The 13051-nt window shown below is 42.1% G+C and overlaps 1 protein-coding gene across 1 annotated transcript in view; it reads right to left on the reverse strand.

The window, feature by feature from the left end:
• Positions 1–8306, reverse strand: part of LOC139543171 (neuroendocrine convertase 1-like) — a 36224-nt gene extending 27918 nt beyond the window's left edge. The window contains exons 1-3 of the mRNA XM_071349427.1: positions 7857–8306; positions 4971–5075; positions 4319–4441 (exon numbers count right to left, since the gene is read on the reverse strand). Coding sequence (XP_071205528.1) covers positions 4319–4441; positions 4971–5075; positions 7857–8045 — 417 coding nt within the window. The 5' untranslated portion in view covers positions 8046–8306. The remainder of the gene's footprint in view (positions 1–4318; positions 4442–4970; positions 5076–7856) is intronic.
• Between the last annotated feature and the right edge of the window lie 4745 nt (positions 8307–13051).

The raw sequence follows: 13051 nt of genomic DNA on the forward strand, positions 1-13051 counted from the left end.
TATACATATATATACAGTGTTCATAGAGCTTATAAGCTCATTGACATACGCATGCCATTGGCACTGGATTTACATACAGGAAGTAGCACACCTATACTGAAACTGGAAAAAAAGGCATTTTACCAATTAAGGAATGAGGTACTTCATCTAAATTGCCTCTGTGAAAATCAAGTATTATGAAAAAAATGGAGAAAGGTCAACCTAAGACGGCCATCTGGCTACACTAGCTCCACCTTCGCTAATGGAGACAGTCATGTCCCACATTGACCTTTAGCAATTCATTATCAATATGTTGCTTTCTTTGTCCTAGCTCTCTTGACCGCTTACGGTAGGCATAAGAAAACCTTGTTATGTAGAGTGTTCAGACTAATATTTCAGCCCAGAACTAAATAATTTATATAAGTGGTTCACTGAAGACCGTGCTAAGGTTGCGAATCTTGCGATGTGTAATAAAATGATAATATGTCATGATTATGTGTCATAGTGCAAGGCTAAGCCTCTGTCACCTCTGTCACCAATCCTCTATCTAATAATCAGTGGTCCCTTTAATGCATGTAATGAGTGTGCATATGTGTGAGGCGCCCAACTAGTGTTAATTGGCTATCAGTGGGGAGTAACAGTACAGCAGTGCTGTGCTAGCAGCAGTCCTCCCTCAGGGCAGATGGGATGATTCAGAGCAGGAGACAGGACAAAAAAAGACTAGGAACATTTTGGAGCTGCTCTGCTTCCGCATTATGCACAGACTCTGCAGAACGCCACTCTCTCTCTCTTTGTATCCTTTCTCCTTTCTCCCTCTCTCGCCCTCTTTTTCGCTTCTCTCTTGCTCCCTCTCTCCCCCGTCTCTCCATCTTGCTCTCTCTTTTGGACCCTGTCTTTCTGTTTCTCTCTCTCTCTTGCTCCATTTCCTCCCAAATTCTTCTCTCTCTCTCACCCATCTACCCTCTCTCTCTCCTCTTTAGCTCCCCCTTTCTCTGTTTCTCTCTGGCTACTGGAGGAAGTGAAGGGATCGGGGTGGTTGTGGGAGACTGTCTCTGTTTTGAATGATCTTTAAAACCATCCTATTCATCCATCCACACAGATGCCACACCATACGTTTCTGCTACAGGGACGGTTGACAAAACAGTGAAATATAAGATAAGTATAATATAAGTATGAATGTGGCAGCATATCGGAGATATCAGAAATCGAGCTGTGCAGTCCTATTGATGGCTTCTGTAGCTCCTCTGTCTTGGTATCTTATTGGATGACTCATCTATTGACTGGCACATAAACTGTGGTCTCCAAACAACCCAGCTCGCACGCACAAGCATACATTTAGAATGGACACTTGCGGTAAACAAACACATTGGCATTCACATGCGCTTACGTGCACAAACTGAGACCTGAGATCAGCATGCACGCACGCATGATACGCACAGACACACACACACAGACACACGCACGCACACAGACGCACACAGACACACACACACACACACACACACACACACACACACACACACACACACACACACACACACACACACACACACACACACACACACACACACACACACACACACACACACACACACACACACACACACACACACACACAGCCCATGACGGAGGGAGGAATCTCAATCTATTATGAGTCACTCCTTTGATTGCTTTATCAGGCAGTCACCCACTCCTGGGGCTCAAAGAGACACTCTCCCTGCACGCAGTGACTATCTCTCCCTCCATCTTTCCTCTCTCCACATCACTCTCTCCATCGCTCCCTCTCTCAATTTTGTCTTCCTCCCTCACTGCCTTCTGCCCCTAACTCAACCTCCCTTCGTTTCTGCTGTCCATCAGTACCTCCATACCTCTGTCCATGTCCTCTTCTTCCTCCCTCCCTCCATCCCTCTACCTCTCTACGCACTAATTTCCCCCTCCTTTCCACTCACGATCACTCTATACTCTCAATAACTACGGTCTCATTGCTGCTATCCGTCATTAGCTTTATCTCTCTTCCTCTATCCCTTCTTTTATGTCCTCCCACCCACCCACCCCTCCCTCACATCTCTAATTTTTTGGTTATTACTACTGCTTTCTTTCTATCTTTCTATCTTTCTTTCTATATATCTACTGATCTATAGTCGGGTAGAGGCCCTCCTAAAGATAAAGCCGTCGTAGAAGAAATGCAAGAAAAAAAGCATTGATATTGTCTCGTTGCTTCTTGCCTATTTGATGTCCCTGACTGACAGTCCCTAGGGCCACCCGAGGCCAATCAGAGTGCTGTCACATGTGAGTGGGCGGGTGTAGGGGTTTGTCAGCCATGGCCGTTTACTGACATACAGTAAATGAGAGCACTTCATGACCAATTCGATTAGGATCATCAGCCCAGATAAGTAAAAAGGGTCCATCTCGATTTATTTCCTTATTGCCTGTAATGAGTGACTCATAACATCAAGTTCAGGGAAAATGGAAAGAGCAGATAAAATACACACACTGACGCATGTAAACATACAGACACACACACACACGTCCTATCTTTGAAATAACAGGTGTTGACTGGAAAACTAATTAAGACATTTGAAACAATGACTCAATGGCTGTGTCCGAAATATGTCTGCCTACTACTTACTAAAATGACATACTATGTATTAATCATACTACTTAGAACATACTGTTTAGTAAAAATATATGCAGTAAGTAACACGTATCAACATAGTAGGCTCACCCATACTGAGAATGTGTCATCTAATGCGCAATTGCTTTGTTTACCGCCATTCGTTCATTTTGGTATTCAATCCCCTTGTCTGATTATCAGCTGGTTATTAGCTAGGCCTGTTGTCAAACACAGGTGGGTCTGAAAATACAATTATCTTCCTCAGTAGCATGTAGCGAATTCGCACTAGATAAAAAGCCGAGATTAGTATGACATCCTGGCATCTAAACATAAACATACACAATCTTTGACATTTCACATACTATAGAATGTTCTATTTCAGCATACCCAAACGGCTTACTATTTAGGAAGCAATGCTTTTAAAAAATGACCAAGTACTTTGAATCAACCATGACAAACTGCTCTCTCCACTCTCACAATAATTGCTAAAATGCTATTATTGGAAGCTATCGAAACATAACCGATGAAAGAAATCCATCAATCACTAATGACATGGAATAGGAGTCCAATTGGACTACCGTAGGTTAATCCTGAACACAGGACAAAGTGAATGTGCTGTCTGTAATGTATCCGGTAGGGAATACACAGCTGTGACACTATCATCCACTGGCTTGGCTTCAATGGGCTAAAATAACTGCTAAATTGGGCCTTAATGCGTGACAGCCTATTCCGTTCCACTGGATTAAGGTTGGAGAAAGTTGATTTCCCTTACAATCGCCTACCAGGCCAGCATGTTCAATTCAACAAATGGGTCCTTTGCCTGGGATTTTGGATGATTACTAATTCATTTGCTTATCACAGAGTAAAAACCTATTGTCTCACATTTCTCGAGTTTCCCATACATATTCATGCGTGATCGCTGAAGATATTTGTCTCATCCTCTCTTGCTATGAAACACATGTGCACGCACACACACACACACACACACACACACAGTATTCCTCGCACATATAACGTTTTCCTTTCATTTTGACAGGTGCTAATTTTGATATAAACTAACCCACAACATATATTCAACCCCCTAATACAAGACCTGCAAGCTCATCACTAAACAATATGTATGACTGTACATCCAAAAGGGTTGTGAAGGCAAAGTCTCCACTCTGTGACACACTCAGCATTGGGGAGCTGTCCAGCGCTGAATCTCAGAAGGCTCTGGGATTGTGTTAGCCCAGTCCCAGATCTGTTTGTGCTGTCTTGCCAATACCTAATGACTATGACCATTAGGAATTGGCAAGACAGCACAAACAGATCTGGGACCAGGCTATGATTGTGTTTGTGAAGCAGGCCAAACAGAAGGCAGCAGAAGACACCAGCTGGATCTGAACTGATGGTCGGGTCAGAAAACACATTTTCTACAGTTTATGTAGGACTTCAATTCTGGCACCAGCTATTGGCCACCATGAGAACCAAATAACCATAAATAACATAAACACCCAACCTAGTGTTAGAAAACACATGTTTGATTGCTGTGTATGTAGGGTTTGAATTCTAAACATTGTGGCATCAGTTATTAGCCACCATGACAACCAAAATAACCAAAACACCACATGGACCACCAGACAACCAAAAAACAACCTTAAAACAACAACATACCCAACCACCAACTGGGTATGACTTAGCCTATGCGAGAGATAAGGGAATGTGTGGCTCTTCAGGACATACCAGGTACCACTGCTGGTTCCACATGGGGTCATCGAACAGCTTGTCCACTGGACAGTCCCGGCATGATCCCAGCGACGCCCGCTTACTGCGCTGCTTCTCATACTGTTGCTCCGCCCACGATACCTGAACACCCAACGAGATGAGAGAATCAATCAACATTTCTATAAGGGGTGGGGCAGTCCCATTAATTTCATATTTATTGAGCTTCATTAAAGCGATAGTACAGTTGGAGAAATGGGAAGATAGAGGGGAGGCGGACTCAAAGTCGCCTGGTCTCAGATCTGTTTGTGCTTTTGCCTGCTGCATTGTCATTGTCAAGCCAAGGCATTGTCGTTGGCATGACAATCCCATAAGTAGTTGGCAAGATAACAGAAACAGACTGGCACCCAGGCTAGAGTCAAAGGGCAGTGGGCCGGATTCAAACGTATGCTGACTCTGGCATACTTGCGTGCCGGGTTTTGCAGCTATAACCGCTGGACCACACAGGCCAAAAAATCTGTCAATTACTTATGTTTATACTGTAATTTTGTTCACGTTGCTAATGCACACGCACACGCACAAGTGTTTTGGTCAAAAGTAGAGCACTAAATAGGAAATAGGGTACCATTTCAAACACAGCCAGAGACAATGTTACAGATATAGGATTGTTTACCCGATCATCCTCAGACAGGCGTTTGGTGATGTGATCGGCACTTCGTTTCGTCCTGCTAGGATGAGTCTGGTGTTTGAACAAGTAATGGTTTTCTAGCGTCCCAATCTGCAGACGAGGAGAGTGGTGGGTTATTGAATATTTCACAGCAGTGGTGTGACACAATTAACATTTTCCTGTCAATCCCCTAACATAGGACTGCATGTAATTATTAATGCAATCATTTTTAATTATAGAAGAGAATCGAAGAATTGAACCTTATTGTCCATCCAGGATGGACATTTTCCTTTGGCATCCTTTGGCATCACCATACAAGCCTTGCGTCATATTACACCAGTCAGGACATCTCACTTTGAATGTCTTGAACAGCTTGTTAAATCAATAGGCTACCTTAGATCGTTCTCAAACATCGGTGGATGTTGACATTATATTATTATATTTATGTGACTGGAAGGCAGATACCACAATAGGCGTGCCAGTTTCCTTGGTACTTATACAGTCAGGTTCCAAATGATTGGCAACCTTGATAAGATGAGCAAAAAAGACTGTATAAAATAAATAATGAAAATATTGAGCTATATAATATTGTATGCAAAAAAAAAAATGGGAACCAGGTTTTTGGCTAAAATGTCCTGGTACTTGGTAGAGTTCATGGTACCGGTGATCTTAACAAGGGCACCAGGACCAGTGGAGGCAAAATAGACCCATAACATCAAAGATCCACCACCATATTTTACAGTAGGTATGAGGTACTTTTCTGCATAAGCTTACGTTTTCTGGTATGCATAACCAGAGAGCTTTATTTTCATGTCAGCTGGAGTTTTCTAAATGGCATTGGTACTTGGCATGATGAACTTTACCAAGCACCCAGCAGCTGCAGCACACCAAAACCTGGTTGCTTCTGCAAGGAGGCTGAAACTTGGCCACAAGTAGATCTTCCAGTAAGAAAATAACCCCAAACGCACATTAAAATCCACAAAGAAATGGTTAATTGATCACAACATTTTGCAATGACCATCTCAGTCTCCGGACTTGAACCCCATTGAAAACCTGTGGTTTTAATTGAAGAAAGAGGGCAGTCCAGAAGGGCAGAATAAGGATATCAAGGATCTGGCAAGATTCTGTATGGAGGAATGGTCTATGATCCCTCCCAATATGTTCTCCAATCTCATAAAACTTTTTAGAAAAAGACTCAGTGTTGCTATCCTCATAAGGGTGGCAGGTAGCCTAGTGGTTAGAGTGTTGGGCCAGTACCCAAAAGGTTGCTGGATCGAATCCCTGAGCTGATAAGGTAAAAATCTGTTGTTCTGCCCCTGAACAATGCAGTTAACCCACTGTTTCCCAGTAGGCTTTCATTGTTGAAAGAAGTTGATCGTTACTGACTTGCCAAGTTAAAAAAATGTTTTAAAAGAGGAGGGTGCTGGAGGTTTGAAAGTAAGGTTGCCAATGATTCTCACCCCTATATTTTGGAGATTTAAAAAAAAATAACTTGATAAAATCTCTTTCTCTGAGCAATTGTATTAGTATACAATAATATAATTTTCACTTTTTTTAGAGCTCAGTATTTGTATTATTTATTTTATAGTCTTTTTTTTGCTCATCTTTATAAAGGGTGCAAATAATATCGGACCTGACTGTATTTACAGCAGGCTTTGTTCAGCAATTTCCTCAGAAAGCAAGGTTAACACAGCTGAACCCACTGAATCTACAGGTGTTTGTCACGATATCACACAAATTGTGCAAATGTGCAAATAATGAATCAATCACAGATATTACTGTTTACCTTTTAAATCAGGGTCACACAGAGTGTTTCTTGGTATTCTTAAATAAATCTAGTTTGAAACAAAAGTATATGCCTAACACACACAAAAAAGAAGACACCTGTACCATGTCAGATATAGAGTTGAAATATATTACATTTTGAGTTTGCATCCCAATATTAGACTTGATGTACATCACAGTAGACTGAAATATAACAAAACCGTTTGACATAGAAACACCAGATTTTCTGTGTTCATAAAAAAAAAAATCATTATGTAATTATAAAAAATATAAAAAACATTCCACCCATGAGGCCACTAGAGGGTGCTTTGGACAAGGGGGAAAATAAAATAAAACTGAAATTGCATAAATTATTTAGGCCTAACCTATATGTTATTCTAAGCCACAGTTCAGGCCTATTATATTGATAATACACAGGTTGTTGACCTAGAAAGCTAGGTTCCTCTGAGTGGACTATAGAGAGCTCATCAGGGGGTGTACAGGCCTAATGATTTGGACAAGGTAGACAGTGAATTACAACATTGGCGATAGACATATTTACAGAAGGGGGCTATATACAGTATACAGTACAAAATGAACTTGTTCAAAAGAACAAGTCATAAAATATGTATATTTTGCCCAAATACACTGATAGACTAAATTCTTTGTTTTTGATTGATGATATCAATTTACTTAATATAAAGTAACAGTGATACCGAATACACTGATGGTAAAAAAGACAGTAATGGAAATTTCATAGGTTACACAATTGAATTTCCCTGCTCACTCTGACCAGAATAATGAAGATGATTGACAGAATACACCAATCACTATAGTTGTCGTGTTTTAATCTTGGCTGAAGCAGAAGTTCAGTAAGGATGCTGTACAGGCTACAACATCAGCAACAAGGCTGCCGTGGCGCCCTCCATCAGCTTTCAACAGCTATGTATTAATACAACCAACTGAATAATTTATAAAACAAAGCTGAATAGGCTACTGAGACCAAGACATGGATATTCCCTGAGCCAAATGTAACATTAATTGTATAGCGTAAAGAGAGAAGTACACAGTTCCAATAGTACTCGAGGATTAACGTGGTCTCGGGGCGTTGCTGTGGCGCTAACATACCTGGCGGACTAGTCGGTAGTCCAGTTCTTTGGCGATGGACCTGGCGGCGTCCGGTCCTCCCGGAATCTCCACCGCCCATTCGTTGAGGTACTGTCTGTCCCCGAATGAAGCATCCACGGAACGAGCGATGGAGAACAGAACCACAAAAGCACAGCACATTACCGTTGTTGGGCGACATCTCATTTCCATCTCAGAGAAAATACGACTAGATTGATGCTCTTAGAAAGCATATAAGACAATTCAAAACGAAAATGTAAGTAATATTAAATAAATAAATGTATGTTGGTTCCCCTTGGTTCGTGTCTTTTTTCCTTCAAAGTGCTTGGTGGGAATGAGAGGACCTGTCACGGCGTTATTGTCTTATTGAACCATCAAGGAAAGCAAGCGGAGAGTAAACCCTGGAAGGGGACGAGAATGTTTACACGTCAAATCACGAAGGGTCTCTGACGTCAACGAGTCTATACCTGGGATAGGGTCTATGCTTGAGTCCTGAGAGAGACAGGCGGGGAGAAGGAGCGTCAGAGGGAAAAGTTACATCTAAAAATATCCCTCGATTTTTTTATTCAAGTTTGCAGTATAAGAATTAATACTAGGTTACTATAAGAGTAATGTATGTGCGCCAAACATGTCTGTGCAGAGCCTAACCATAGCCTACGTCAGCCAAGTAGACCATCATCTGAAGCACGCCCGAACTTCATGATCATGTTATTATTGCGTTATCTCTATGATTTGTTGTTGTTATTGTGCAAGGAAAATGCAAGGGCAAGAATAGGCAAATATAGGCACTATAGTATTTTAGCATTGCAGTATACTGTGTGGGTCTTTGAGATGTGTAAGATAATGGCACGACTTAATTTCAATACCTCAGATTGACGATTGTCTTCAAGTGTATCTGTTACATGCCCCCCGCAGGAGAGCTCACTGTGGTGACGCATTTATGCAGCGCACGTCACGGGAGTGTAGACGCTGTTTCAGCACCACCGCATTGGACAGCTCTTTGGGTGAGGACAAGGTGAAAGCAAGCAAGTGGTTTCAGATGGGCAAATGATTCTCGGTGAAAAACATGGATGATTGAAATAGATATTTACTGTGTGCTTTGAATTTAGGTCATATATTATCATCTTAATACACTCAGTATACAACACTTTAAGAACACCTGCTCTTTCATGACAGACTGACCAGGTGAATCCAGGTGAAAGCTATGATCCGTTACTGATGTTACTTGTTAAATCCATTACAATCAGTGTAGATGAAGGGGAGGAGACAGCTTAAAGAAGGATTTTTAAGCCTTGAGACAATTGAGACATGGATTGTAGATTGTGTATACTCAGTGTATAACAGCCTGTATAATAGGGCATAGGGCTTAAAGGGCATACAACCTAATACTAGGCCTATGTTTATGATACTGAATGATAATGCATTTTTTGGGGGCACATGCCTATTATATAGCTGAGACTTATGATAAGAATAGGCTAAGGAAGTAGCCTAAGTAGTCTATTAGTATTTTGTAGACTAAGTAGTGTATGTTATTTGGAATTTGACTGTAGGGTGTCAGAAGATATAATTAAAAGTTTCCCCTATTCGCCTATGGCAAAGATACTATATGTTTCCCCTTTCATCTGTGTCTGGTGTTAACTAGTTACTGGCTAGCTAGGTGTTTCAGACAGCATGGAACAAAAGGGGGGAAGGGTTATTGAAAACTCTGACACACTTGTCAAGTCAACACATCCGTCAGTGCTGCTGTGAAACGCATCACAAGAGACATGCCAAACGAGAGATCTAAATGAAAAAAATATATATCATTGATGCAATTTCAATGTTTCAGTTGCTTCATGTATCACCAAATTACCATGAGATGGTTTTACTGCAACACTGCTCACTGCATCCAAGTTGCTTGACATAGGCATTTCACAGAGCTGTCAGTCAAGGCAAGCTCATGAATATAAGCTCCCCGCCCACTCAGCCTGTTTTTTCAACCTTCTTGGTAGTTAGCCATGAGAGAAAAAGTACTTTCAGAATGACTGTTCAGGACCTTTAAGGGCTCAAATAAACTCATGAATAGGCATAACCTAAACCACCTACACTAATGTCACAATGCATCATCCAGCCACAATGGCGAAAATTGGTTTAATTGAAATCCGGCCCACTTATAATATGCTCTCAAACATAATTAATGCTAATGCCATGCCCTCCCATCAAAGCAAGGAGTGTGTTGTGTGCTTTGACAACCTGGTCTCATAGACTAGACGTAACATAGTAAATGTAAATTGGTATGATATGTTGCACAAGACAGCACGTTACTTACGCAAAATATATATAACGCGAACATCTAGCAACCTAAACGTTGCATGTTCAAATCTCATCACAGACAACTTTAGCATTTTAGCAACTTTGCTAGTACTTACTACTTTTTAGCTACTTTGCTAACCCTTCCTATAACCCTAACATTACCCTTTAACCTAACTCCTAACCCTAACCTTAACCCTAACCTTAATCCCTAACCCCTAGCTAATGTTAGCCACCTAGTTAATGTTAGCAACAATACATTTGAATTTGTAACATATCATACGTTTTGAAAATTCATAACATACTGTACAAATTGCAATCCGTAACATATTGTACGAATTGCAATGCTTAACTTAAATATCATACACATTTTAATTTGAAACAAATCATATGAAATGGATGATGGACATCCACAAATTAATATATACCAAACGAAACGTAACATATCATACTAATTGGAATGTTCCGGATTTACATTTACTATGTTATATCTACCCCTGAGTCCAGGTTGGCTTTGATGACCATAGCGACAAACTCACTTGGTTGTATTAAAACTAAGTGTCCTTTTTGATGTTGTGTTTCCCTTCTTTGACATGCAATTGTGTGTTTGAGAAGAGTTATCTTGCCTTCTCGAGCAGCTAAATTAATTGACCCATCGGTAAGCCCTGTCCCGGAATTTTGGGCAACCAATCGCAGCACTCCAATGGATAGCAACTGTCGAGTCCGACATTTTGCTCGGACAAGCTCACATTTGAAACGCATGAAAGCCAGTGAGGGCAGTGGGAACAGAACAGCAGTCTCTGGTAAGATACGGGGCGGGGGCCTATGCATTTATGTAAACAACAGTTGGTGCATGATATCTAAGGAAGTCTCAAAGTTTTGCTTGCCTGAGGTGGAGTATCTTATGATAAGCTGCAGACCTCACTATTTACCCAGAGAGTTTTCATCCGTTTTTTTCGTAGCTGTCTATATACCAACACAGAGCGAGGTTGAAACTAAAACCGCACTAAATGAGCTGTATTCTGCCATAAGCAAACAGGAAAACGCTCATCCAGAGGCGTAGTGGAAGGTGACTTTAATGCAGGGAAACTTAAATCAGTTTTACCGAATTTCTATCAACATGTTAAATGTGCAACCAGAGGTAAAAAAAATTCGAGACAACCTCTACTCCACACACAGAGACGTGTACAAAGCTCTCCCTCGCCCCCATTTGGCAAATCTGACCATAACTCTATCCTCCCGATTCCTGCTTACAAGCAACAATTAAAGCAGGAAGCACCAGTGACTTGGTCACTAGACTTCCTGACAGGCCGCCCCTGGTGATAAGGGTAGGTAACAACACATCCGCCACACTGATCCTCAACACGGGGGCCCCTCAGGAGTGTCATTGCTCAGTTCCCTCCTGTACTCCCTGTTCACTCATGACTGCACGCCCAGGCACAACTCTAACACCATCATTAAGTTTGCTGATGACACAACAGTGGTAGGCCTGATCACCGACAACGATGAGACAGCCTATAGGGAGGAGGTCAGAGATCTGATCATGTGGTGCAAGGACAACAACCTCTCCCTCAACATGATCAAGACAAAGGAGTTGATTGTGGACTACACGAAAAAGAGGACCGAGCATGCCCCGTTCTCATCGACGGGGCTGTAGTGGAGCAGGTTGAGAGCTTCAAGTTCCTTGGCGTCCACATCAACAACAAACTAACATTGTCCAAGCACACCAAGATAGTAGTGAAGAGGGCACATCAAAACCTATTCCCCCTCAGTAGACTGAAAAGATTTGGCATGGTTCCTCAGATCCTCAAAAGATTTTACAGCTGCACCATCGAGAGCATCTTGACGGGTTGCATCACTGCCTGGTATGGCAACTGCTCGGCCTCCAACCGCAAGGCACTACAGAGGGTAGTGCGTACGGCCCAGTACATCACCGGGGCCAAGCTTCCTGCTCTATACCAGGCGGTGTCAGAGGAAGGCCCTAAAAATCGTCAAAGACTCCAACCACCCTAGTCATGGACTGTTCTCTCTGCTACCGCACGGCAAGCGGTACCGGAGCACCAAGTCTATGTCCAAAAGGCTTCTAAACAGCTTCTACCCCCAAGCCATAAGACTCCCGAACAGCTAATCAAATGGCTACCCAGACTATTTGCACCCCCCACGCTGCTACTACTCTCTGTTATTATCTATGCATAGCCCCTTTAACAACCCTACCTGCATGTACATAATTATCTAAATTACCTCGACACCGGTGCCCCCACACATTGACACATTGACTCTGTACCGGTACCCCCTGTATATAGCCCCGCTATTGTTATTTACTGCTGTTCTTTAATTATTTGTTTTTCTTATCTCTTAATTTTTTTTATTTATATTTTTTGTATATTTTCTTAAAACTGCATCATTGGTTAAGGGCTTGTAAGTAAGCATTTCACTGTAAGGTCTACACCTGTTGTATTCGGCGCATGTGACAAATACAATTTTATTTGAAAATGTTCAAATTTTCTTTAAAGTTTTATTGTTTATTTGGCTAAATAATTGAACAGTGCACCAGGGGCAATTCCTCGTGCCTACCAATGGTGGCTCCTTCGGTGGAGACGGTGTTGCGCAGCTGGCCTGGGTCTGCTGGGTTAGTCATGGCCAGTTCGTACTATCACGTTTGAAGGTAAGGTCCAGATGCAGACTGTGTCGAAGTAACAATGTTTATTACAGCAACAGGGGCAGGCAGGCTCAGGGTCAGGTCAGGCAGAGGTCAGTAATCCAGAGGTGGGGCAAAGATACAGGACGGCAGGCAGGAACAGGGTCAGGGGCAGGCAGAGTGGTCAGACAGGCGGGCTCGGAGACAGGACAGGCAAGGGTCAAAACCTGAAGGGCGAGAAAAAGAGAGACTGGGGAAAAGCAAGAGCTGA

This window comes from Salvelinus alpinus, chromosome 2 (genome assembly GCF_045679555.1).
Source record: "Salvelinus alpinus chromosome 2, SLU_Salpinus.1, whole genome shotgun sequence".
Lineage (NCBI taxonomy): Eukaryota > Metazoa > Chordata > Actinopteri > Salmoniformes > Salmonidae > Salvelinus > Salvelinus alpinus.